This window comes from Neomonachus schauinslandi, chromosome 6 (assembly GCF_002201575.2).
Source record: "Neomonachus schauinslandi chromosome 6, ASM220157v2, whole genome shotgun sequence".
Lineage (NCBI taxonomy): Eukaryota > Metazoa > Chordata > Mammalia > Carnivora > Phocidae > Neomonachus > Neomonachus schauinslandi.
The window spans coordinates 112,133,700-112,160,946 of NC_058408.1; the positions used below are offsets into that span (position 1 = coordinate 112,133,700).

A 27,247-nucleotide genomic window follows, 5' to 3' on the forward strand; every position below is an offset into this window, starting at 1 on the left:
GTGAGGTCCCTAGAGCAATCAAGGTCACAAAGACAGACAGGGATGGTGGCCAGGGGCTGGGGGCAGGGGGGGCAGGGAGTTAGTGTTCACTGGGGACAGAGTTTCAGTTTTACAAGATGAAAAGAGTTGTAGAGATGGAAGGTGGTGATGGCTGCCCAACGTTGGGAATGTACTAAATGCCACTGAACTACATGCTTGAAAATGGCTACAGTGTAGGGATGCCTGGGTGGCTCAGTCAGTTAAGCATCTGCCTTTGGCTCATGTCATGATCCCAGGGTCCTGAAATCAAGCCCCACATCGGGCTCCCCACTTGGTGGGGAGTCTGCTTCTCCCTCTCCCTCTGCCTACCACTCCCCTGGCTCTGTCAAATAAATAAATTACATTTTTTTAAAATGGCTACAATGTAACTTTTATATTACATGTGTTTCACCACGATAAAAAAAAAGCAAAGTAGGAAGTTCTCAGTGTTGAGAGATGAAGCAGAGACCTAGGGGCAGGGGGCGGGGTGGGAGGACACCTTGATTAATAATGACTTGTCACCCAAAGACTCTTGCCCCCATCCGAGCTGGACTAGGAACAAGGACCCTTCCTGCCACAGTGGCCCCAGGGGACCCCAGGAGAGGAGAGCAGCCCCTTCTAGCCCAGACCAGCTCTGACAGTTGGACAGCTCCTGATTCCTGGACCGCCTACCCTGACCGAAGGCCCTTGTCCCGGGGCCACTCAGAGGAGGCCAGACCCCTCAGCTCACATCATTCCTGCCCACAGCCCGCTCGCTCCTCATCCCGAGAGCCTGGGGTCCCTCCTCTTTGAGCTCACGTCAGCCAGAACTCACCAGTAAGGCAAGGGTGATCCCTTCAGAGCAGGACACACCACGGGGCCCGCCCCCCACCAGGCTGCAGCTGACTCCATTCCCAAATCATTTCTCACAAGAGCTGCGGCGGACCCCCGAGGGCCCCTGCTTCAGTTCCTCTGGTTCTCTGACTTTGGATTTTGTCCCTGAATTTCTGCCTAATCACATTTCTCCTCAGCAACATGGCAGCCAAGAATTTATCTTCCTCCCAGCCATCAAAAAACCAGGGACCAGAACAAGGTCTGTTCTCCTCCAAAACATTTCTCTTCCTGCCTGCCTTATTTTGGTACCTGGCACCTCAGCACTGTCCTTCTCGCTTCCTAATTGGAAAGCACAGAGTCCGCTTCCTAATTGGAAAGCACAGAGTCCCCTGGAACTCAGCAGCTCTGCTTTCTAGCAATCCATCCCACAGAAATACACAGGCACGTGCACGAAGCTGGAGGTTCCACACAGTGCCACGTGCAAGTGCACAGTCTCGAGAAATCACCTAAATGAGGAAACGGATCAATAAAGCCCACTGTCCACCCCACGGGACGCTGTGCAGCAGATGAAGAGAGCGAGGGAGAACCAAGGGGGGCAGCATGGGGGGAAAGCTCCAGAGCACCCCAAGTAGAAAGCTTGGCCCAAAACAATACAGGAAGCATGATCCTGCTTCTGCTTTTGAAAAGAACCATGTACGTGAATGTGAATGTCTGCACATCCGTGTCACGTGGCCAGGAAAGTCCTCTCCTTACCTCTAGGGAGGAGGGCGGGGAGGTGGGAGAGGGTGGGGAGGTGGGAGAGGGCGGGGAGGTGGGAGAGGGGGAGGAGGGAGAAGTTTTCCCCTTGCTGCGTATGTCGCTCACATTTTTCAACAAGAACACACTCATTTCATGTGTTACTTACATAAGAAAAAATAATTTCAAAGAAAAAGATCACAAAGAGAAGAAAACAGAGTGGTCTGCCCTTCCGTGTTTCCTCACTGCCCTTGGGATTCGCAGCTCCTCCACCACCTGGCTGGGCCCTCGGTGTCGCAGTCCCTGATCCCAGAGACGAGGCTCCAGCCAAGTGTAACTTAGGTCAGCCCAGAACACCTCTGCTTCCTCTCAGCCCAGGTCCCACACCTGCCCACCCACCCTCACCCTTGCTCACTCCACCCGGACTCAACTCGACTCCACAAGCCCCCCCTCCCCCCAGGCAGACCTCACTCCCTGAAATGCAAATGGTCCTCATACCTCGGCCTCCATCAGGAGCCTTGTCCCTGCTCAAGGCCAAGGGGGCGAAGGCCACACCTGCCTCGCTCACCTCCAGATCCCCAGGGCCTCACACAGCACCTGGAATTCAATGGGCATCTGTCCAACCGTGCCAGACTGACTGGATACAGGAGGCCCTGCTCCGGGCAACCAAGAACGCCAGAACAGGCGTCTGTTCCCGGGTCCTGGGTCTCGATGGCACAGATCAGGTTCCTCTGGGGGAACTCTTTGCAGGTCCGCAGAAGCCTGGTCCCTCTGAGGAGCCCGCCGCCCTGCTTCTTTCTTCCCTAGGACTCGGGGATCGTGCAAGCTGGGGCTTCCTCCCCTCCTGGCTGCCAGGGGAATGTGATCACGGTGGTCCCTGCCACCTTCCCTGCTGGCACAGCCGCGGTGGCCTTGCCTTGATTTTCTAACTGCCACTTTCTCAACCTCAGCATCTGGGAGTCTCATTAGAAGCCTCTGCAAACCCACTCCAGATGTGAGCAGGAAATAAACAAACAAATAAGCAAATGGGCAGACGAGGCAACCCCAAACAATTACACCAAAAATCAAATGACGGCATGCAGGCCCACATGGGGAAGGGGGGCGGAGAATGCAGGGAGGCCCTCACAGGCACCCTGTCAGGCCACTTGGAGGCTAACTTCCAGCAAGAAATTGGATAAACAGAAGCCTGGAGAGGAGACATACTGCTACCCACAGGCTAAGTGGCATGTCGCATGTGACCCTTAGCTTCTGGTTCTGCGTGGCCTTGTCACCACTCCCAAGCCTCCAGTGGGAAACACGGGGCGGGCGGCTGCCACCAAACTCAAAACTCCCAGGCTTCTTGTCACAATGAAGAACTGGCCACACAATACAATTTCATGCAATGTCATCTTCATGCTCCAGGGTGAGGCAACCAGAGAGGTCAGGCCTCCATTCTCGAGCATGGCCACCGGATGAGCGAGTTCCCCCAGGAGGCCAAGCCTCCATGTCCCAGCACACATCTCGCATCAGAAGGAGGGAAAGCCAACTGCAGACACAGTGAATCGCCCCTGGCCAGGCCAGCTGAGTCTGCATGTCACAGCCCCCACCCGCCCTTCCCACTGACGCCTCACTTCCCAGCACTCAGTGGCATACACTGCTGGCCCCCCAGACCCTCCTCCTCTTGAGCATGCCATGCTGCTTCACACCCTGATGTTCTGCACACAGGTTTCCCCTCCCTGGAATTTCCTCACTCCCTCCTCACTCCTAGCTGTAAATGGAACTCTACCACCACCACCACCCCCCCTCCAGGGAACCTTGTTCAGCACTAGACTAAGTCAGAGGTCTGCTCTGTCCTGGGTATCGGGGAGGAGCAGGAAAAGTGAGAAGTGGCCTGAGGCCACATGGAGCTCGATCCCTCAGACCCAGCATTTCATTTCAACCTCCCCAGCACCCTCTGAGGTAGGCATCTTTATTATCCCCACTACCAAAGGGAGAAAACTAAAGATGCAAAAGATTTGTCAGTGTGCCCAGAGATAAGTCAGAAGAAGGCTGAGGCAGGAAGGACAGCCAAGTCCTCCAGCAGGCTCACCCCCAAAACAACGGCAGCCACTCCCACCTTCGCCATGATATGAACATTCACTCCTCCTGGGAAACTGTGGGGAGAACTTTTGCGTGAACTGAGCCTGTCTGAACTCTCATCAGGCCCCGGCCCCTGGATACATAGGCTCTCCCTATGCACTTGCCAAGGAGGAAAATGTAGGCAGAAACTCGGGGGGCTGCACACACAGGTTCACTGCTGGGAGTGGAGGAGGGTGAGTCTTTGACAATATACATCTTTGGACTCCATAGAAATGTTGATCACTGTGGTAACTAGAAATCTTATACAGGCTTCCAGTTATGGAGTGAATAAGTGACAAGGATGAAAGGTACAGCACAGGGAATCCAGTCGGTAGTATTGTAATTATGGTGTACGGTTACAGATGGGAGCTAAACTGTGGCGAGCACAGCATAACATGGAGAGTTGTCCAATCACCCGATCTGTCCAATCACTCTATCGCATACCTGAAACGAATATAATGTTGTGAGTCAATGATACTTAAAAAAAAACTCAAAGAGAGCGCCTGGGTGGCTCAGATGGTTAAGCGTCTGCCTCCGGCTCAGGTCATGATCTCAGGGTCCTGGGATCGAGTCCCCCATCGGGCTCCCGGCTCCTTGGGAGCCTGCTTCTCCCTCTGCCTCTCTCTCTCTCTCTCTCTCTGTCTCTCATGAATAAATAAATAAAATCTTAAAAAAAAAAAAAAAAACTCCAAGAAACAAATGCTTCCTGGAAGAATAAAGGGGCAATGAAATGCCCCAAAATACAGCTTCTTTCATTCCCTCACTCACTGAATATTTATTGAACACCTACTATGTTGCAGGTGCCATTCTAAATGCTGGGTATTCAGCATCAGTCAACAGAACAGACAAAATCCCTGCCTGTGTGGAACTCATATTCTAGTTGGGGAAAGACAAGCATCAAAAAATAAGTAAGTGGCAGTGAATTTAATGAATAAGGCAGGAAGAGAGAAAGGGGTGCCAAGAGGAAATGGAGTGTCATTTTCAAATGAGTTGGGGAGGGAAGGCAGATGGGGTTGAAGCCAGGCCCTGAAGGTGAGGAAGCAGCCTGCAGACACCTAACTTGTCTGTGGGAGGAGTGTCCCCACAGAGGGAACAGCCAGCACAGAGGTTCTGAGGCCAGACCACGCCTGGCATGTTCGCATAGCAGCAAGGAACTGGAGGGGAATGGATGGGCGTGGGGAGCCAGTGGCCACGACAGGGGGCAGGGCATGAAGGCCACGCAAGGACGGTGACTGTTATTCCGGTACAAAATGGTGGCTCCAGTGGACCTTTGGGTTCACATCTGAGGTTCCCACAGGACACTTCACAGGGAAACACCTTAGGGTGCCCCCAGCACCTTCCTGCCTCCTGAGACTGCCAAGGGGAAGGCTGTTCCGAAGGCTGTTTCAGAGATCCTGTCTGGACACAAGCCAAGCAAGACCCACAGGCCTTCCTCCCACGAATCCTGCTATGGCCTCCACCCAGCCAGGTCAGCGTTCATAATCACCCCAATGCCACTTCTCAAGGAGGTGCTGGCCATTGTTTAGCAAGGGATGAGAAGCCTTCTCTGGCCAGCAAGCAGATGGTCAGGGCTCTCATCCTGGCTGGAGATGGCTTCGGCCCGAGTGCCAGCCACGGCTGCCAAAGGGCTTCCCTGCCTCCCCCTGCCCTGCCCCTGCCATCCATACCTCCCTGTCCTGCTCCTTCTCTCCTGGCCAGTCACCCTGACCCTCCAGGTCCCTGAGAACCCTCTCAAGGAACAGGAAGGCAGTTAGAGGGATGCTGCACACAGGTCCCAGGCACAGGGCCCGTGGCCACCCAACCAGGGCTGCAGTGACTGGGGCCAGGGGCAGGCGACCTACAATTCTCTCTCTTCAAAACCGACACTGCTTTTCCCTGGCAGCCTTCTGCACCTTCATCAGGCTGATTGTTACTCTGGTGCATAACATTTGTCAAACCCATCAAATAGCACATAGCGAAGGAGTGTATTTTATTGCCTGCCAGTTATACCTCAACATAGTTCATTACCAAAAAGTGAGGGCACTCTCTTGACATGGCTGGCTCCTAGTAGGAAACAGGCATGCCCTCCCTGACAGAAGGGTAGGAGATGGTTCGGTTGAGACCAAGAAGAGGACACAGGATCTCATTTCACTAAGGAAACGGGGGAGGGATCCAATCTGAGCCAACGGTCTTCCCAGATGTTGGGACCACGTCACGTGGTGCTTTTCCTGAAATCCTGGTATTTAACAACAAAACCTATTCCCTCTTCTGTGCTGGGGCCAACGGATCAGAGAAAGCAGAGAACACAGGGTCAACAGGAAAGGGATCAAAATGGGGCCCTATCTGTCTTCCAAGGGGACATCGTCGCATGCGTGGGAGAGGAAAGCACAGAAGGTCTGCTGAGTCCTTGCCGTGGCCACTCCTATGGGCCCCGTTGCACAAGGGGGAATATGTGGGGGCCAGCACAGCCTTGCCTTCCTGTCCCTTATCCAGGCCCATATCAGGCATCTCCTCCCGTCCCCAGACGCACTCTAGAATCTGGCAGAGGGCTGAGGGAACTTCAGAGTTAATGAACTTTAATCTTCTAGGGAATGCTACAATTAACATGCCCTGCAGTACAGTTGCTTTGTAATTAGATGGAAGAACAAAACCCAAAACACTCGTCCTGGTAAAGTTATTGTCGAACTTCCTGGTAGGTTTCCTAGCAATTAAACTCACTTACTCATTTCATCTAGAAAAAGCATTTATTACTTCAATTTAAACTAATACCATAATGATACGATGCGTGTTATTAATGAGATCCTCACCACTGCAGTTCAGTCGTCTGGCCTGCTTTGCCAGGGGCCAGAAGGAAGACGTTGTTGGCACGGAGCATTAAAATAGCATTTGGTCCAAATGATGCTTTCTTCTGGGGAGCTTCACCTCAGGAAGACTCAGGGGTAAGGCCCAACGGCTGACGGAGGTTTGCTATGAGAACCAGTCAGGCTGTCCGGCTGAGAAGGTGTGAGGGCTCACCAGGGCCACCTGGAACCACACAGTGAGTGTCCCCTGCAGGCGAGACAGCTGACCCCCAAAGTCTCTCTGTCTCCCCACCTAACAAGAACACAACCCAAATGTCAGAGGCCAAGAGACAATAAGCAGCAATGGGGCCAGCACTGGTCAGAGCTCCTGAGGAATGAAGTCTGACCGAGCACTTAGCAGGCACCAACTAATTGAATCCACACATTGACCCTATCAGGCAGGGATCATTATTTGATCCCCACTTGACAAATGAAGAGACGATCGTACAACAAGGCTGGGTGATATGCCCAGTATCACACAGCTACAGAGGCACAGCCAGGATCCAACCCAGGCAGACTGCCCCCGAGTCCAGGCCCCGGAGCACTATACACTCAAGGTCATGCTGAGCCAGAGTAGAGGGGCAAACAGCTGAACCTCCTGTGTACCCACACCCAGTCCTATGCAGGAGGAATGCCGACAACCGCCACTGCTGGTTCCCATACAGGGATTGTAAGGATCATGCAGACCGCTGGCTGTGTGCCAGGAACTCTGCTGAGTGCTCAGTATAGCTTACGAATTCCCAACTCGGTTCCAGCGGTGAGGGAGCCGAAGCTCCGAGAAGTCACCATGGGCAGTAAGAAGGAGGGAGAGGGGGAGCAACCCACGCTTTCTTTTTGTATTTGCTTCTTTTTTGCACTTGATATGAAACTCAAAATGTATTTCTTAAAAATGCAGTGAAAAAATATATCTCCCATGCCTGTCCCAAGTCATTGTGTTTCTCTCCCTAAAACAGCATTTCCTTACACTGACTCAAATACACACACACACACACACACACACGCTTGCCTTGACACACAGCAACACGCCACATCCCGGTTCTCGCTTTGCTATCGCCAACGAACAGTGCCAAGTGTTGGAACTACTATCCCTGGGTACATAAAAAACCGGTTGTAAATTACGCATATATATCTTCATATATTAACCAATTTGCTGAGGATGGACATTTGGGTTGCTGGCCATTTCTGCTGCTACCAACAATGCTACAATAAATCTTTGTGCCCTAAGAAGAGAGTCTACCTGCAATGGTCGCCATGGGGACCCAGAGGCTGTGCATGAGCAGAGCTGTGATCCGGGCTTTGGGACTCAGACCTGGCCGGCCCACCATTCCTCAGCCACATGACCCAGAGGAAGCCTCTTTACGTCTCTGAGCCTGTTTCCTGACCTGTAAAACAGGAATAGCACAAACCCGCCGGGAAGAGCCACCATGAGCTGTTGCTCCTGACGTACCCGCATCGTGCTTAGCCCAGAGTGAGGGCTGGAAAGGCATGAGCTGTTCCTCACTGACACCTGAGGCATCTGGGAAATTCAGGCTCTGCCTTTGGCTTGGACTCCAGGCCTGGGGTCTGTCCTCAGTCAGATCACAGCTCCTCTCCGTGTGTTACCTCCTTTCCTTTCGTAAGCAACCACTGGCGGCTAGAGGACCAGGGCCATCTGGAGATGAAGACCCCCATGTCCTCTGTCTGCCCACAGGTCTCTGAATGGGCATAAAAAATAGGACGTGAGGGCAAGGTACAGCTCCCAGGGATCCTGAGGGTTCTAAGCTCCTCCGTGAGCCTCTCAGGCCTGCTGGGCCTATAGTCCAGCCTCACCCCTGGCCACTGCCCACAACCGAGCCATACGATCTTTCCCTTCTCCACTGCCCCCAGGCCTTCCAGCATGCTCTTCTCTCTGCCAGGGACACTCTTCCTACCCTCCTCCCCTCCTTGTCCTTTGCTTACCTAACTCCTAATAGTACTTACGTAGGTCCTTGTCACCTCCGCCAGGAAGCTTTCCCTAACCACCTTGCCACAAGCTACATGATCACCACCAAGAACAAGATTGGCTCTGAGGGAGGAAGTCAGGCCACAGCTTCAGGGAGAGAGATGGTCTAGCAAGAGGAGCTGTGCGTGCCCAGTGCTGGGACCTAACTGTGGACACCTGGCCAGGAGGGAACATCTGCCCTCAGTGCAGAGAGTGAAGTTTTGGCCAGAGAATATGACGTTTGGGTGGGGAAGGACTTCTTAAATGAGATGAAAAAGAGCTAACCATACAAAAGATGATTAAATCTGACAACAATACAATATAGAACTTCTGTGCATTAAGACAGACTGAAAGAAGTTATCAGCCACACTTAGAAAAGGCTTAATTTTTTGAAATGGGCAAAAATTTAAAATGATGAATAGGCATTTCATAGAAAACAAAAACAGCCCATAAAGATATGAAAAGGTGCTCAACTTCATCTGCTATCAAGAAAATGTAAATTTAAATCACAGTAAGATACCATTTCACATGAAAATCTTAAAAGTGAAAAGACTACCAGGTGTTAGTGAGGTTGGGGAGCTTTGAGAACTCTGTTGCAAACAGGTAGAAATGTTCTGGAAAAGAATTTGGAATAACCTAATAAAATGAAACATGCCTAGACCAAATACTCCAGCAATTCTGCTCCTCAGGATAGAACCTCATAAAACTCTTGCACACATAAATTAGTGCAGTCACTGTGGAAAGCAGGACGGAGGATCCTCAAAAAATTAAAAATAGAACTACCATAGGACGCCTGGGTGCCTCAGTCAGTTGGGCTTCTGACTCCTGATCTCATCTCGGGTCTTGATCTCACAGTCGTGAGTTGAAGCCCCACACTGGGCTCCACACTGGGCATGGAGCCCACTTTAAAAAAAAAAAAAATAGAACTACCCTGGATCCAGTAATCACACTACTGAGTATTTACCCAAAGAATATAAAAACACTAATCAAAGGGATACATGCACCCCTATGTTTAGAGCAGCGTTGTTTACAATAGCCAAGATATGGAAGCAGTGCAAGTATCCATCAACTGATGAATGGATAAAGAAGATGTGGTATATACATATAATGGAATATTACTCAGCCACAGAAAGAAAGAAATCTTGTCATTTGCAACAACATGGACGGAGCTACAGAGTATAATGCAAAGTAAAACAAGTCAGTCAGAGAAAGACAAATACGATATGATTTCACTCATATGTGGAATTTAAGAAACAAAACAAATGAGCAAAGGGGAAAAAAGGAGAGAGAGAGACAAGCCAAGACTTTTTTTTCTTTTAGAGAAAGAGGGAGATAGAGAGCATGAGTGGGGAGAAAAGCAGAGGGAGAAGGAGAAGCAGGCTCCCCACTGAACAGGGAGCCCAATGCGGGGCTCGATCCCAGGATCATGACCTGAGCTGAAGGCAGATGCTCAAACAACTGAGCCACCCAGGTGCCCCAAGAAACAGACTCTTAACTAGAGAGAACAAACTGCTGGTTACTGGAGGGGAGGTGGGGGGGGAGGGGTGAAATAGGTGATGGGGATTAAGGAGTGCACTTGTCACAATGAGTACCAGGTGATCAAAACAAAACCCCCCCCAAAAAAAGAAACAAAGAAATACTGAGAACATTTGAAATTTAAAAAAATAAGTTAAAATGTTCATAAGTTAAAAAAAAAACCTCTTGCACACAAACATCAAAAGACAAATATAAGAATGTTCTAATGAGCATTATTTGTAATAGCAAAAACCTGGAAATAACCCAAATGCCCATAACACTAAAATGGATAATAAATGAGATGATGCTATGCAACCATAAAAAATGATTGATAACACCCACCTGAATCAGATGCATGTATCTCAAAAACCTAATTTTGAGTGAAAAAAAAGCAGTCACAAAAGTGTACAGAAGTGGGACTCCATATATTTAAGGTTCACAAACAGGCCAAACTGGGCACTCTGTCTGGCAGGGTCCATGCACGTGTGACAAACTAGCAAGAAAAGCAAGGATGGGGTTCGCATACTGTCAGGACAGTGGTTAAGTCCCCTCTGTGAGGGAGGACATGAGAGCAAAGACAGGCACAGGGCTCCTTTGCATCTTTTTAAACTGGTATGGGTTCATGGAAGTTTATTCTCTTATCATTCTTTTAACTTGACATCTACATTATCATGTGTAACTTTTGATTATTTTTAATAATTTAAAAATCAGCACATGTAGACGATAGCCACTCATAAGATCCTGACCCATCTCCAGCCTGCAGGCTGGCCCAGGAGCCAAGAGCAAACCACTGCCCCCTTGGGGATACAACGGAGGAAAGATCCTGGGGTCCGGACTTCATACCCCAGCCCTGGGCAGCCTTAGCCAACTTCCTCTACCTGTCTGTTTCTTCATCTATAATGAGCTCCCAGCAACGTCGTCCTTGTACGTTACATGGTGGGGACTCTGAATATTTGTTGAATGAATGAGTCAATGATTTCGAAGATTCCTTCCTAACTGCCGCCCTCATCCCAGTGTATTCACTAGAGAGAAACTGCAGCTGCAGCTTCTGGCACCCACCTCCCCCGACGCACAAATGAATATCCCAGAATTTGAAGTGGCGCGTCAGAAAGTTCTCTGTTCTGTTCGATCCAAACTTTTGGTATTTTAACGTTTTACAGATTTTCTCTCCCAAATGTCAGCTTCTCTTCTGTTTTCCCTTTCGCTGTCACAACAAGCATACAAGTATTTTTGATGGAATTTTACCAAATGGCACATCTTACATTTTGTAAACTGTATACATGCAAACTCCTCTCGCACCCCTCTGCCAAGTTCTGTCTCAGGGCCCAGGGATTTGGCTCCTTTGATCTTCGACTCCTGACTCCAATGCCCCATCCTCAGGTTCCCGATCCTGAGGCAGGTCATTCCTGGGTTCAGAGGGAGGCTGAGGGGCCAACGGGGAAGAATCAGGCCTCCGCCAGCAAGGGTGGGACTTCCCGTGTGACATTCACTGAAGTCCTGAGCACACCAGCCTAGGAATGCCAAGTCCATTCCAAAGCACTCTTCCCTCCTTCTTGGCATCAACTCTGCCTGGCTGGGGACAGGAAAAGGAAGCTGGAGCCTAGCAAGCCCCAGATTACAGAAATAGGATGGTGCCTTGGCAAAGTGCATGGGCATTCAGGTCAAAAAGAACCTCTCTGGGCCTCATGTACTTTACCTGTCAAATGCCAACAATAATCCCACCTCAGAGAGTCACTGAATGGCTTCAATGTATATGTAATATACATTGAATATATGTAAAGATACTTGCAGATCAGATCAGCATCAAAAAAAAAAGTCATCATATCTCCAAACCACTTCTGTTTGACTTTGGAAGGAATAAAACGGTCTTTACACTCAATTTGCTTTTTAATTGGGCTCATCTGCAGCTAGTGCCCCAGTGGTGGGGTGGAAGAGGGGCCCTGAGGTGTTCTGGAGGCACCATTTGTCTTGGGCAAATCAGCAGCATGAGTCCACCCAATGCTCTCAGACAGGCCAATGCCAGCCATGCGGAGAAGGCACCCACACCCCGCACTCTGGTGGCTGCATGTGCCGCAGCAAATGGCACAAGGGCTTCCACCGCCTTGGCTCACCTAACACAAGGCAGGTGGGAAAACAGGCCAGAGACTAGACGTGCACGAAGGGCACAGCCAGGACAAGCGGTGGGAGTCAAAGTGGTTAAAGTCTACAGAGAATATCTTGGGGCACAAACCTGGTCTCAGAGGCTGTCAAATCAGGGGACTAATGTCCAGGGCCCATAAAGGTAGGAGGTCCTGCACAGAATCCAATGAAAGAGCTTTGACCTCCAGAAAGCCTAAAAAGCCAAACAAATCAGCACTCAAGACAGAGACAATCAAATGTGTGGCCCTGCGGAGGTCTTCCATTCACCCCCAGCACCCAGAGCAGAAAAAGCAAACACGGCAGCCTGCCACGAGTCCCTCCCTTGCAGCATGGAAACCTCATGGAGCAATCACGGCATTTTCTGTTGCTGAGCCACATACAGCCTCAGCATCCTTCTCAACACAGCATTCAAGGCTCAACCTGTCCGCTGGGGGAAAGCTACTGGTCACCCTGTGTCTTTATGGGATCACTGATAAAGTCCAGTCTGGTTGAAAACTAACTTCAAGGGGCGCCTGGGTGGCTCAGTTGGTTAAGCATGAGCCTTCGGCTCAGGTCATGTTCCAGGGGTTCTGGGATGGAGCCCCTTGTTGTCCTGCTCCCTGCTCAGCGGGGAGCCTGCTTCTCACTCTCCCTCTGCCCCTCCCCCTGCTCATGCTCACTCTCTTGTGCTCTCTCTCTCAAATAAGTAAAATATTGAAAGAAGAAAGAAAGAAAGAAGAAAGAAAGAAAGAAAGAAAGAAAGAAAGAAAGAAAGAAAGAAAGAAAGAGAAAGAAAGAAAGAAAGAAAGCTAACTTCAACCCCACCAAAGGTAACAAAAGCATCCATGTCAGAAAAGGGGCACACCTTTTGGTTTGACTGGAGGTTCTGGGTCAGGGGGGAGAGGAGAGGGGCAGGGCAATATATCTGCAGAATGAAACACCCTAGCCCACCTCCCCGACCTCAGAGGTCAGACTATCCGGTGCCTTGTCTTTATTCCCATTCTTCCTTTGTCTTATGTGAAAATTGTCTGAAAACCCCATGTCCTCATAAATAAGTGGATTCATTCACACAGTGACAGTTTCTTAGGCCCTGCTCTGCACCAAGCATGGTGCTAAGCAGCAGGGACACAGGAGTGAACAGCAACTGACCTGCTCTCCTGGAGCTTACAGCCTGGTGTGAGAGGCAGCGTTCATCAACGATCAGCCCTCATGAGTCTGTCAGGACAAGCTGAGAGCAAGCTGAGAGCAGGAGACATGGGTCTGTAAGAGCATGTAACCAAGGGGCCTGCTCCAAGGAAAGAGGGGAAGCTTCAGACAGGTAGGGATCAGGGCTCCTCTCCATGGGTCTGGATCCTTGAGCTGACTGAGGATAAGGGGTACAATAATACAAAAACACACAGTCTGAGCAAGTGCCATCAGGTGTCATTCATCAGGTGCAAGAATTACAGGAGCCCAGGCAGGGTGGGCAGGCTGCAGAGGTGCGACCTGCCCTCCTGTGACTGAAGTTGCTGCCTCCCAGGCCTTAGAGAGAACCAAGGCTTGAAGAGTTTCTATAGACCACAGCGTAAGGGGAGCAAAGATGTCGGAAGAAGGGGGCCAGGGTCCCTGTGGACCCTGCCCCACAGCATCCAGCCCTCCCCAGAGGTCAGCCACAGAGCACACTGGATGCCCAGGTTGAAACATCAGTATGAGGGGTTCTCGGGAAAGGCCAAGCACCTGAGAGATGCCCTATGGGCTCCTAAACACCCCCCGCCCCATGGCCAGGGATAGAATGCAGGTGGGAGGGAGAGGCCAGGTGCTGGCCACGTCGAGTTCAAGTGCCCTGAGCCTCAGGTCACCCTTGTCTCCATCACCACCTCATCTTCATTTCGGCACAGTGACTTTGCTCTTCCAATTCCTCCTGGAAGACTCCAAACAACATACTTGCTCAAGAGCTGAGGACAATATTCCAGTCTTAGAGAAGCAGAGTATTTAGGCAAATGCAAACATATGCTGGCTTCTCTTCTTAGTTACATTTCTTGGCAAAGGAATGATTTCACCAAGAGACGAGGTAGGACTTTCGAGGGCCCACCCACTCCATCCTGGCCCCAGCCATGGGGCTGCCAACCCTTATACCAGCCCCCCTCCACCCTTTAAAGACACATAATATGAGTGGTGGTGGCTATGAAAGGTGACACAGCAATCATGGTGAGGGCACTACCCTGTATCCTGACGCTAGTCACATGAATTTACCCGTGATAAAACTGCACAGATGTGAATACACACGCCCATGCGTCTATAAACTGGAGAAGTGTGAAAAAGGTCCGTGGATCACATCAACATCAAATCCTACTTCTCGTATATGAGTTATGCCATGCATTGCCCATGGGGAACCTGGGTGAAGGGCACATGGGATCCCTCTGGATTATTTCTCTTAACTGCATAGGAATCTCAGTTATCTCAAAATTAAAAGTCCTTTTTAAAAAAACACAAAATGTGGAAACCATTTCATCTTGGGACTAGGACGGGCCTGTTTTTACAGAGTAGCCATAAGAAAACCTGAAACTATTCCTCCAAAGCCCATTTTTTGTGCATTTTTAACAAACAAATTTTAATTTTTTTCATCTGGGAGGTCTTCAAAACAGCCAGGTCCAGCCATACCCACATGATCCCAGCCTGGCCCCATGACTTGGGGTGCCCCGCCCCTGACCTATGCCCCCGCCTGAGACCCTGACACTGAGGGGAGACCAGGGAGCTGGGAGGGGCAGGTGGCTGTCCAGTGTGAGGGACAGTCTTTGAAGAGGAGTCTTCTGGGAGGACCGTGCCCACCAGCCTCCGTCGCTACCTACATGCAGCCCTTCGGATCCCTGCCAACAGTTTATTAATATTTTATTGAAAACTCTAAGATGATTCAAACTTCAGCTGTCATGATAAGGTGTTGTTGCTAGGCAACATTCGTGCCTGTCTACAGATCGGTTTCTGCAGCTCTCCCCCACCTTGCGGAGCTCAAGGTTGGGCCCTACCAACCCCGAGACCCACTCCACCCGGACCACCAACCGCCATGTACCCCCAGCCCACCCTGAAGCCCTCAGCCGCCACAGCAATGACCTGGCTTGGGGGTCTCCCAGCGCCTGGCGTGCCTCTCGGGAGCCCCAGAGCAACCCCTGCCCCCAACTCACCATACTCGCTGTCATAGAACATGACAAACTTCTGCCAGCGCAGCTCTGTCACCAGCCTGAGCATGACGTCGTTGAGGCGCACGGGCGGTCTGGAGGCCAGCGTGTAGGCCTCACCGTCAGGGCTGGGGTTCAGGTGGCAGGCAGTGCGCGGAGACCCTCCTGGGTTGCGCTGGACAAAGAGGTGTGGGATGTGCATTGCATCTGTGAGAGACTGCAGGGCACTGGCAGACGCACAGCCGGTGGACGTGACCAAGGCCAAAATCCCCTGGGTCATGAGGTCACAGGCTGGAAAGAGAGGAGAGAGAGAGAGAGACGGAGAGGTCAGCCTGGAGACAACGCTGCACCGACGTTGATCCACTCGGCCCAGACCTGGCAGCTCGTGCCCGGGAGCCTCTGAGAGATGCTTGCCTCCCTCCGGAGACTGAGAGCCACCCCGGGCCAGGCCAGAGGCTCTCATCTGCAGAGTCCCACTGAGGCTTTCAGGGCCCCTGCCAGCTACATGTTCTTACACCCATTCAGCACATGAGTCAATGGAGGCCGGGGGGAGGCAAAATCATTTGAGTAGCCTTGAGGCTACTCAAGGAGGGATGGCAGGACAAGAATCCCACCCACATCTGCTTGTGACACCCATCAGAGCTGCTCCATGAGCCATCCTGTTTCCCACCTGGGATGTGAGCCCTTTAAGAGCCAAGAACTCGTTTTGTTGATCTGTGTATCTCCAAGGCCAAGACACAGGCCGTGAATATACCATGTGCTCTACGATTGTTGGCTAAACTGAACTGATTGGGGCTGAAGGGAATGAATCACATCAGAAAGTCAGGGAAACACTTACCCCAGAGGACTCGGGTTGCAGGCAAAAAAAAAAAAAGAAAAGAAAAAAGAAACCCCAGGTCTTCTGGCCAATTCCACTTGATTCATATCATAAAACACTGGCAAACCCCAGATGAAGCAGGTGCTTCTAGAAGCCCAGGATTACTCAAAAGCCAGTTGATAATCACAAAGGAAGATGCAGCTAGGTGAAGGAGGACCTGGAGGGAGGGAGGGAGGTGCCAGGTCCAGGACACACAGCTCATCTTTAGAAGTCATCCAGGAACCACGAGGGGCACCCCTTTAAGCCACACACCTACGTCTTTGGGGGACATCAGACCAATTAATAGAAAGATGCCCCTCCTGACACCGCACCCCACTGCACCAGTTCTGAAGCAAACATTTATTAATAATGCTTATGTGATGGAGGAATGTGGGAAAGCAGACGCATTTCAAAACACGGCCTGTGAATGTCAGCAGGCCATCTGCTGCAGACAGCAGACTTTTGAACAACTTTGACAATGCGGTTCTTTCGGTGGACAGCCTTTGGGTTTATGTAATGTCTCAGACTGAGAGAAGGCTGAGAGAAGACCAGGAGCGCACTTCCAAACACCAAAGGCCGGCAGCTCCCTCTGCAAGGGCGCTCACTGTGCACGCTCATGAGCATCGGCAGGACGACACCTCAAATGCCCACTGCTCTCCCTGCTGGACCCTCAACCCCCACATGCAACACAGGGGCAGGGGTGGTGAAATGAGAGTCTCTGAAGTCTCTCGGGAATCACGCAGCCCCCCCCCCCCGCCCCCCGCAAACGCTCTGCCCTCCTCCCATCCAGGCTTCATGCAGCAGTTCTCTCCTAAACAGAAATCCAGTTGTGTCATGCTCCTGTTTAAGCCCTTTAGTGGCTCCCAAGGGCCTTGGACACAGAGTCAAACCCCTTAGGGCAGTCTTGCAGACTCCCTGATACCTGCAGCTGCACGCTCCTCCCATGTCCCTGCCCACTACACTCAGGCCAACCACCCACCTTTCACCTACCACCTTTTCTGTTGCCTCTTGAACCTTCACACTCATTCCTCGAGACTCAGACTCCGTATCCCCAGACTGGCTGAGGACCCCCTGTCTAAAGCTCCCCCTGCACTCTGCACTTCCCCCATCCCGGCACGATGCATTGCTGGTGTAACTCTCTGTCTCTCCTACTGGACCACAAACTCCAGGAGGCCATGGGCAGTGCCCGTCCTGCTCACCATTCTTCCTTAGACACACGCCGTTCCCCAGCAAAGACCAGTGCAAGAACACAGTAAGCCTTAAGATTTTCGTGTCCTCTGGTCAATAATTCTACTCTAGGCACCTATCCAAAGGATGGGAATGGCTTGAGCTCCCCAAACATTCAGAGGATATTCATCCATACTCTCAAAATACCTCTCACAATCTAAAAGATGCAAATAGGTGAGTGGCTATGAAAAAGGCTCCATTTGTTGAAAGCATATGTAGCCTTTAAAATTACTTATGAAAATACTACAATAACATGGGAAAGCGCTTGTCATAAAATAGTTATGTGAAAATAATACAAAATTTATGTATTTTATCATCTCAATTCAATAAAACAACATGCATGAAAGACAGAAGAGAATATTGCGAAATGCTAAAAGTGACTGCATTTTAGAAGAGACCTGAACTGATTTTCCGTCTTTTCTACATTTTGCCAAAATTTCGAGTCATGAACAGATAACTCTTCTAGAAAAGGAAAACCATCTTCCAGTAATGGGTAAGTTGTGAAGCTATGTAGGAGGAGAGGACTATTTTGTGAGAATTCTCTCTGCACCAAATACTGCTGAGCACTTTGTGTACCTCATTATTGTCACGACACCTGCGGAAGACGTGTGACTGCGTCCATTTTCCGGATAACAGATTGTGAGACCAAACAAGCGCTAAGGGGCGGGGCTGAACTGAGACACCACCCAGTCTAAAAAAGACTTCTGAGAAGCAGCTAAGTGACAACCACAGGGCACGAAATTATACGCTCCCCAGGACTGCAACGAGGTAAAAAGCATGCCTGTGGAAAAGGCAAGAGAAATCACCAAAAGGCAAGAAAAAACCAAGGTGCTGTGATGCTGAATGGATTTCTCTTTATTCTCTTATCCACATACTTTCTTCAATCCCAATACACCGAATTTCTAACTCAAAGAAGTAAACACACAAAATAACCTGGACATGGTTGGGATGTAAACCTGTCCAGACACCCAGCAGAGGACACTCATGAGAGTGCTCATTGCAGCCGTCACCCACCCCGTCCCACTCCCTCCCAGGTCATCACCTGACTTCTGGTGGTAAACCCTGCGCCCGCTCCATATACCCTGGTTCTGAAGTCACTGAACCTCTCCGAGCCTCAGTTTCCCCACCTGGGCATGCATCCCACTGCTCCCTGCAGACTGGTTCCTTCCCTCCTGCGTGTTTCATACATACACTCAGTACCCAGCCCCTCACTATGTGCAAACACCTGCACTGTGGACTGGGGGGGAGGGGCAAAGAGCAAGAGGATATCAAGCCCCAACTTTGAGGAGTTTGGATCCACCCAGAAGACAGACCCCCACAATTCAGCCCATGAGGAAGGAGAGATGAAGCTCCTTGGGCTCAAAGAAGGGTGACATCAGGGCCTCGAAGAAAGAGGACTTAGACCAGCTTGAGAGAGGGGTACAGTATGACAAAGACACGGGGGCCAGGCAGTAGGAGCATGCTCAGGGAATGACTGTCTTACTGGTCACCTTGCCCGGTCCTGCTGGCGGCCAGGGACACCAACCTCTTGGCTGGGCCTGGGCTCCCCAGGGCAGCAGAAGACACCCTAGAATCTAACCACAGGTCTGGTTCGGGCTCCTCTGGTCAGCAGTCTGTGGCTACAGGCAAGTCTCCTTCCTGAGCCTCCATTTCCTGTTAAACGAGGATCAGAATCTCTCCCCAGCAGAGCTCTGGGAGCACTAACTTAGGGCAGGGATGGCAAATGCCAAGCCCCGCTGTGCACAGGAAAGAAGTTAAACAGAAGCCAGTTTCTTACCACTCTCCTTGGGCACACCCATCGCCCCCTCAAGGTCCCCCACCCGAGTCATACCCAGGATCCCAAGAAATAGTAAAGACAGAGAGCGACCTCACCCCTGCCGATGACTGCCCTCCCCGCAGAGGTGGGCACCGCTGCCCCGGCCCTCGGCCAGCCACCTGCAGCACGCCGCAAGCCCCTCAAGCCGCCAGCCTCGGAAACAGGGAGGATAATTAAGGCTGGAAGCCCCTCCCAGGCACTAATGGAGAGGCCCGAGGCAAGTCAATTTCCAATCCATTGTGAATGGCCTGCTAATTGGGGCGCTGTTGAAATGATGGTTATTTAGAGGCTCCTAACATAAAAATAATATGATCAAAATACATCAGATCAAAGCCAAATCAGCTATTAGCTTAATCAAGGTTGTGTGCTCATTCCTGGGATAGGACATTCTACAACTCACACCCGTATTGTAGAGAGAGATGCTGAACCCCGGGGCGGGGTCCCCTGGCCAGTGTCTGAATCTGGGCCCTGCCACATACACACTGTGGGACCCTGGACAAAGTGCCGGCCCTCTCTGAGCCTCTGTCAGATGAAGACGATGGCGCCCGCTTCCCAGAGCTGTCGTGCACATTCCGTGAAAGGTCTTGGTATGTAAAGAACCTTTCAGACCGCCTGGCACGCAGTAGGGATGCAAAAGCCACCAATGTTATTGCCTCTCCTGCTTTGAGGTGTTTCTGCGGCTCACTGCAAGATAAGAGCCTTTGTTATCATCCTTTGCCTCCAATATCATGTGGTCATAAAGCTGATCTCTCTCTTGATTGCAACAATGCAGGCTTGATGGCTTGATAAGGGCGCCCTAAGAGTGGCTCATCAGCTGGGAAAGCAAGAAGCAGAGATGAATGTGATGATCAGCTTCAAGCCCCCTCCCCATGCTTGGTGGCCTAGGAGAGCAGAGGGTCTCTGCGGAGGTCTATGCACTGCCCAGTGGCTTCCCAGGAACTGGGAGAAGGAGGGTACTAGGAGCTCGAGCCTGGGCCCAAATATGGGCCCATGAGAGGACCCATGTGCTCCACCAGGATTCCCAGACAGCCCCACAATCCCAGTCCCGCCAGTGTCCCCTGAGACGCCAGCATCCTGCTGACCCAGGCTTTCCCGGACACAAGACTCTCGGGATAGGACGAGTCAGGCACAGCACCAGCCACATCGCAGGACAGATGGGCTCTCTGTAACTCTCATCCCATCTGAGCTTTCGGGTCTCCCGGTAAGAAAACTGAAGCACAGAGAGGGCTGGCCAGTCAGCTGGGGCCACACAGCCAGAGAGCGAATAGTAAAGAGGTCATCAGAAGCAGACCACCAGAAGCCTCTCGAGGAGCCAGTCCCTGGAAGACATGGTGGCCAGCTGGGGACACAGCCCAGGATTCTGTGACTGATGCTACCCAGCACTTCCCTGGAGAGAAACTCCGAGGGCAGCTCCACACTGAGCGCAGGCCCTGGGAAAGGAGCTGGCAAGAAGGCACAAGGCCTCTCTCTGCTGACAGCAAACCCTTGGCTTATCCAGTCACTCAGTGCCCGCAGGTGGACGCTGTTGGTGAGAGAGGTGCCCCCAGACATTGAGGTCACTCCAGGCACCACCCCTGTTTCATCCCAGTCTTCTCCATCCCCACAGAGATTCCTGGAAAACTCTCAGGCCAAGACTGATGGGGGCAAGTAACAGCCCCAGAGGGCTTGTGCTGGAAGAGACCTCCAATTCCTGGTGCCACCACCCAGGAATGATGCTGGCCTCCCCTCCACCGGACACCCCCAGCACATCCACACCTGCTCCTCCTGGAAGACCAGATGTGGTCCCGGCATAGTGGGATCCACCCATGTGGGCCCTGCTAGTCTGAGGACAAGGTCCCCCAACCTCCTGTGCTAACTGGCCTCTGGGCAGCCCGTCCAAGAATCACAAATTTTCCAGATGGACAAGGCAAAAGAGGCCACTCCACCCGGGTCGAAGCAGACGTGCCCAAGGCAGCCTGACAAGACTCTGCTTTTCTCAGCAGGCAACAGAAGGGAGAGCCAGGCTCTGGGCAGCCCAGGGCTTAGCCCTGCCCTCCAGAAGGAATGGTCTGTCTCTCACAGGGGGTCCAGCAGGCCAGCCCCAGGGACTCCAGCACCTCTGCCTGACCCATAAGTGGGGGTCCCGGTGACAACTCGTTATTCTAATCATCTTAACAGCCATGAGCACTCACCCTCCCCTGAGCCACCCTCATTATCTGTGCCCTTCCTCCTTCCCTCCTTTAAGCGGGCACCGGCTTTATTAATATTTGAATTCTAATGGCTAATGCTTTAAATTAAGGTAGCATTTATAAATACTTTATAGTCGATGAATAATTGACCAAATTTAGTACTGTCATAACTCAGAGTAAATTATTGATCTATGAAGAATAAATATGTTTTCATGTTTTATTAAGACACTTAAAAAGTAAACAAAAGCACAAAATGGGGGGGGGGGCGGGGAAGGGTGGCAGCACCAGACAAAGGCAGAGGTTAGAGTTCCGGTCCTAGGGGACGCAGACCCCTCTCTCACTGCTCACCAGCAAAGGGCACCCCAAAGGAGAGTCAGCAGGGCCTCACCTCCCTCCCTCTGGCGCATCCTGTCCCGCAGACCTGCTTAAACAGCGCACTCCCAGCACCTTCCGCCTGCCTTCATGCCCGGCTCCTCGCTCAGCTCAGCATCTGTCCAGCCATCATTCCAGCCACTCTACTGCAGACAACCTCACTCCCCTCTCTCTCTCCTTATGTAGCACAGCTGCTGAAATCCCCAGCGAGAGTCAGCCCTGGGGGGTCAACCTGCCCACCCCCTTCTCCATGGCTATGAGCAAACAGCAGGGAGCCAGAGAGACCCACACACCCGTCTTAGGCTGGGCCCTGCTCAGAGCTCTGGGTGCTCCCACCTCTTGCTTTCTCCCAGACCAGACCCAGACCAGACCCAGACCCAGATCCATCACTCATGCCCTCTCTATGGAATCATCAACCTTCCTGGTGTATTTGACCTGTCCCTTTACAAGTTAAACTCCAACCCTGTCTGTTGATGGCTCCATAGCTGCCCTAGCCCACAACCCTCCCTTGGGCTGCCGACCATCAGCCAGGGGGGCCCCTTTGCTGAGTTCAACTCAAATTTGGCCTGTCAACACTGCGTTCCATGGGGTATGACCCTATCCCTCCTGGTCACCAATATCAGCTAAGGGGCACCCACTTGTTCTCGACCCTTCTCTCTCCCTGACCCTCTGCATCCAGGCCATCACCAAGTCCTGGATTTTTTTTAAAGATTTTATTTTATTTATTTGAGAGTGAGAGAGAGAGACAGAGATAGCAAGCACAAGCAGGGGGGAGGGGCAGAGGGAGAGGAAGGAGCAGGCTCCCGCTGAGCAGGGAGCCTGACGTGGGGCTCGATCCCAGGACCCTGGGATCATGACCTGAGCTGAAGGCAGACGCATAACAACTGAGCCACCCAGGCACCCAAGTCCTGGATGTTTTATCTCCAAAATATATCTTGGGTCTGTCAACTCTCCTGCATCACCTTGGTTTAAACCACCATGACATTGCCCCTGGACCCACCTACCTCCAACCTCCCCCGATCTACTGCCTTCCACTCTACATGCCACAGTGGAATGGCCTTCGTGAAACACCAAGCAAGCTGCGCTTCCCTGCTTACTATCCACGTTAGCTTCCCACTGGCTTTAAAATAAGTTCGACACCCCAACAAGACCTGCAAGGCCCTGCACAACCCACACCCATGCCCCGTGTCCCAGGCAGCAGCCTTCGTGCCGTAACTCAGATACTCCAATCTCTCCCTGCTTCTGGGTCTCCACAAACCTCCCCGGCCTGCATCCGGCTGGCTCGCTCCCCTCATTCTGTGTTACTGTGGGTAACTGTCACTCCCACGAGAGAACTTTCTATGACCTCTATCTTCCCTTATCGTACCTTGTCCGCACACCATCCGCCGACATTTGCAGCTGTGGACTGTTTCGTGTGGCCGCTGCTAGGCATCTCATTCTCTGAACCATGCCGCCCATGAGCAAAAGCACCTGCATACTGCTTACCCTCTGAGCCCCTGGCCCAGCGCCCAGCATGGCAGAGCAGAACAACAAACTATTGAATACTCTTAACAACTCCGCAAGATAAGCACTATTGGTGTCCAGAGTTCGTTGGTGAGACAGAGTTTTCAAACCTGCCAAGGTCCCCAGATACCCATGTCCTCCCAAAAGGGGAGCCACATTCCAAAATCTGGAGAAGGACAGTTTCTTAAAATTGACCCACCCCTCTAAGGAGAGCTTCACCAAGAGCTTAGAGGGTGCCAAGGGGGCAGTGAGACAAAAGTCGGTGGGGCCTGAGGCCCCGAAGCACCTCCGGGCTGGGAGCTCCCACGCCCCTGCAGCCTCACGGTCCACCCAGCCCAGGGGCCCAACAGGAGCAGGGCCAAAGGGTCCCACTGGATGTTGGAGCGTAGCCTGCGGCAAGTGGGCAGCTGGTGCAGGCAGGATGCACGGAACCACGCAGGAGGGTACAGAAGAGCTGGCAGGACAGGCCAATCTCTGGGGCCTCATCTTTATGCCAATTAATGAATCAAAACTGATTCCCTGCTCCCACAGATTGGATACACAGGGAATACGGGGTGGGATCGTGCTGGCTTATTTATAGCTCTCCAGCTCCTCGTTAATGACTTTTACTGCTCCGCCAATGGAACGCCAGGCTCCTGGGCCGGATTCACACAAAGCCTACACTGTGGAAGTTAAATCAGGACAGTGACAAGTCCTGGGAGACTCAGAGAACCTCGAAAGCAGCCGAGCACCCGGGGCCTCCTGCAGCTCTTTCCACAATCTGAGCCCAAACTTCTCTTCCTGGGCTCCCCCCAACCCTGCCTCCGAATGCCACTCCCTACACCTGCCCACATCCCTTATCAGCCTACTAGTCTCCCTGCCTCCCAGCATTTCTTTCTCCAGCCCACTCTGCAGACCAAAGTTCAGCAAACAAGCAAGCATGCCCCCCAAAATACTCGCCATGCTCCCCATCGTCTGGGAGTCAAAGTCCAGTTTGTGAGATTCCCCCAGGACCCACCAACTCCACATCCCTCTACTGTCCAACATGCCCCATGCTCTCTGTTCATGTCACCATGCCCCCCCCCCCAACTTTACAAGTGCTGATTCCTTTTTCTTGAAATGCCCTTCCTCCACCACTATGCCCTTCAAACTCCTCCTCCTCCTCCAAGACCCATCCCAAGTGACTCTTTCTCTATGGAACTTTTCTTGACTTCCCTTGCTAAGAAAAATTAATCATCCCTTTCTCTGGAGGTCAGAGTAGTTTAGCCTTTCTATCAAGTATGTATTATTTGACTTCATGCTTAATTCCTACGGTCCCAAGAAAACAGACTGAGTTTCACAGCTTTCTGTAGGTCCAAGCTCAGGGCCTGATACAGAGACAGTCAGAGGATGTTCACTACAGGAAGGAGTAAGTGAAAGCACAGGTGCATAGGGACAAATAGCTGGGAATGTCAGTGCTCCAAGGTGAAGGAGTCACCCAGAGAATCCGTGGGATGGGCCACACGTCAGGAACGAGGCAATGGCAAAGTGTGTCTCATTCCGGAGCAGGCCTAGCCCTAGGCAGCACATGGAGAATTAAGATCGTGGGCTCTGGGGCCTCCTTGACTTGGCTCAGAATCCAATCGCTGCATGGATGAGCCAGGGGGCCAGGGGACACTCACTTCATCTAATTCGCCCCAAGAAGGAGAGACTGTTTAGAGGTGGGAAAAGGAGAGCGAGAACCGTGGAGAAAGCAACGGTGCCATCTTGGAGCCGGCGAGGCAAGGGAGAGACCGGGCCAGATCGAGGAGCGCCGGTTCCCCGGGGCCCCGGAGACGGGACAGCTCGGGGCCTGAGCCCAGGTGGCAGCCTAGCTCAGAGAAGACAGGAGGGGACAGCTGGAAGCACAGGGAGCCATCTGGGGAGCTCAGTGTTCCCCGGACATGCACTCAGGGACAAGGGGCACCCCTGTGTGGCCACGGCTGGGACAGGCTTGGATACCCCAAGGTAGCCAAGAAGGTGTTTTCAGCTCTAGAGCCAGAGGGAAAAGCGGAGAAAGGCCATGGCAGTGCTTGGACTGTGGGTGAGGACACAGCCCCTCTGTTTCCCCGGACTTCGGAAAGGGAAGATGAGAGCTTGTGCCATAGGGGGCCCGGCCCACCTGCCTAATCGCTGAACCCACGGTTCCCCTGGGAAGTGGGTTCTGCTATCCCACTCTTGACAGGAGCAGAGACCCAACGTTAGAGTGCTGCCCGAAGTCACAGGGGAGCCTGGACTCAAACCCTGAGCTGCCTCGGACCCAGGAGACATGCAGGGCCCCTGCTATAGCTGTGTGCCCTCAAGCAAGTCACTTCGCCTGGCTGAGCCTCGGCCCTCACTTACCATAATAACAGTCCCCACCTCTAGGGCTGCCAGGAGGATGGAATGAGCCAGAGGCCACGGATGGAGGTATGCCAACAGGCTAGACCCCGGAGCCTGACCTCAGCCCTCCCCACATCCCTGGGCTGCCCAAGGCCAGCTCACATATGCCTCTACCCTCCCTCCACCTGCATGTGTCTTCCCAAAGCCAAGGTCATCCTGTCACCAGGCCCCGCCTGGCCTCAGTGCTCCTGCCAGGCCCAGTGCAGCCCTCTCAGATGGGGAACGGAGGCTCAGTGAGGCTGCTGGATCTCCCTTCCCATCTCAACCTATGTCTGACTTTTCTAGCTTTCTCTGGCCATCTCTCTCATTCCCCTGTTGTTGCTTCTCACTTTCTGAGCCTTAGCCTTAGTTCTCCCTCAGAATGCACTTGTGTGTGCATGCGTGCATGTATGTGCATGCATGTGTGCATGTGTGTGTATGTGACTCTCTCTCTCCCACCAGCTATGTCCTCTCTCCCTAGTAGGACTGACTGCCCCAGAGGGACAGAGCCCCATGTCTATACCTTGGCTCCCAATCTCCACCCTGGGTTTGGAAGCTGACCCATGGATGCCCACCTGCTGGCCCTCAGCTCCCCATTCCCTCCAACCACGGGGGATTAGTGTCGCAGGACCAAGTGTCACCTCTAAGCCAGGGCCCCTTCCAGGAAAACTGGGAGGGTGCAGAAACGTCCCCACCCTGCCCAGCTCCAGCTCTGAGCTCCAGCTCTGAAACCTTGCACTAATCCTGCAGTTTGGCCTCCCTGTAGGCTTCCAGGAGGCAACATCTGGGCTCTGAGGCACAAAGCAGGGATCCCGGAGGCTCTGCTGTGTCAGGCTCACATCTCTATTACCTGCTAGAAACTCAGCATTCCAGACCCAGTTCAAGTGCCTCTTCCTCTCCAGAGGCCCTCTTCACCCAGCCAGGACAACACAGGCCCTGCCTCTGCTGCCCCCTGCTCTACACACAAGTGCAGTTCAGAGAGTACCATTGTCTGCTCATACGTCTCTGTCACGCCCTGGACCGAGTCCCCTGAGAACCTCTCTGTCCCTGGCACCAAGTCTGGGATGGACACCCAGATGCCTCAGGAGAGCAGGCAACAATAAGACAGTGCTGGATGGGCATAATGCTGGCCCTGGTCTACCCACCATCACTGGGGCAGCCCAAGATGGCTGCTCTCACTAAGAGCAACAGGTCGTCACCGCCCTGTGGGTCTGTCTCTAGGGTGAATGTCCACGGGGACACCCACACACACCCCAAAAGCCTGAGCAGGTCAGGTATGAGTGGATCCAGCCCTCTGTGCTACTCCCTGGCCTATCACCCGGTGGAGCCCAGCACTGAAGCACTGGCCTGAAGCCCCCGCAATGGGCAGGGATAGCCCACTCTCAAGGGGAGGATGCCCACCACTGAACCCCAGCTTCTGGGCTTTACTGACCCAGAGAAGCCCTTAGTCCCTCCTGCCACGTTCCCTGACTCTATCACTGGGAGGGCTGCACCCACCCTCCAGAAGGGAGCCTTGAGCTCAACGTTGTTGCCTCCTGCACCATGTCCCTCAAACAAGGTGTTCAGCCCCCCTCTTAAGGCGCCACCCCTCCACAGCTCCACCCTTTCCCTCACTCTGCCCAGCCTAGCTGTCCCCACCTCCCGGCTGCCATCCAGCCCGCATGCCTTGCAGCCAGACCCAGGGAAATGGCCAGCATGGGGCAGCCCCCTCACATGTCTC

General features: G+C 52.4%; 1 protein-coding gene across 1 annotated transcript in view; it reads right to left on the bottom strand.

Moving 5' to 3' along the window:
* GRID1 (glutamate ionotropic receptor delta type subunit 1) overlaps positions 1 to 27,247 on the bottom strand; it is a 697,236-nt gene that overhangs the window by 531,075 nt on the left and 138,914 nt on the right. Inside the window, exon 3 of the mRNA XM_044916514.1 lies at positions 15,234 to 15,518. Coding sequence (XP_044772449.1) covers positions 15,234 to 15,518 — 285 coding nt within the window. The remainder of the gene's footprint in view (positions 1 to 15,233; positions 15,519 to 27,247) is intronic.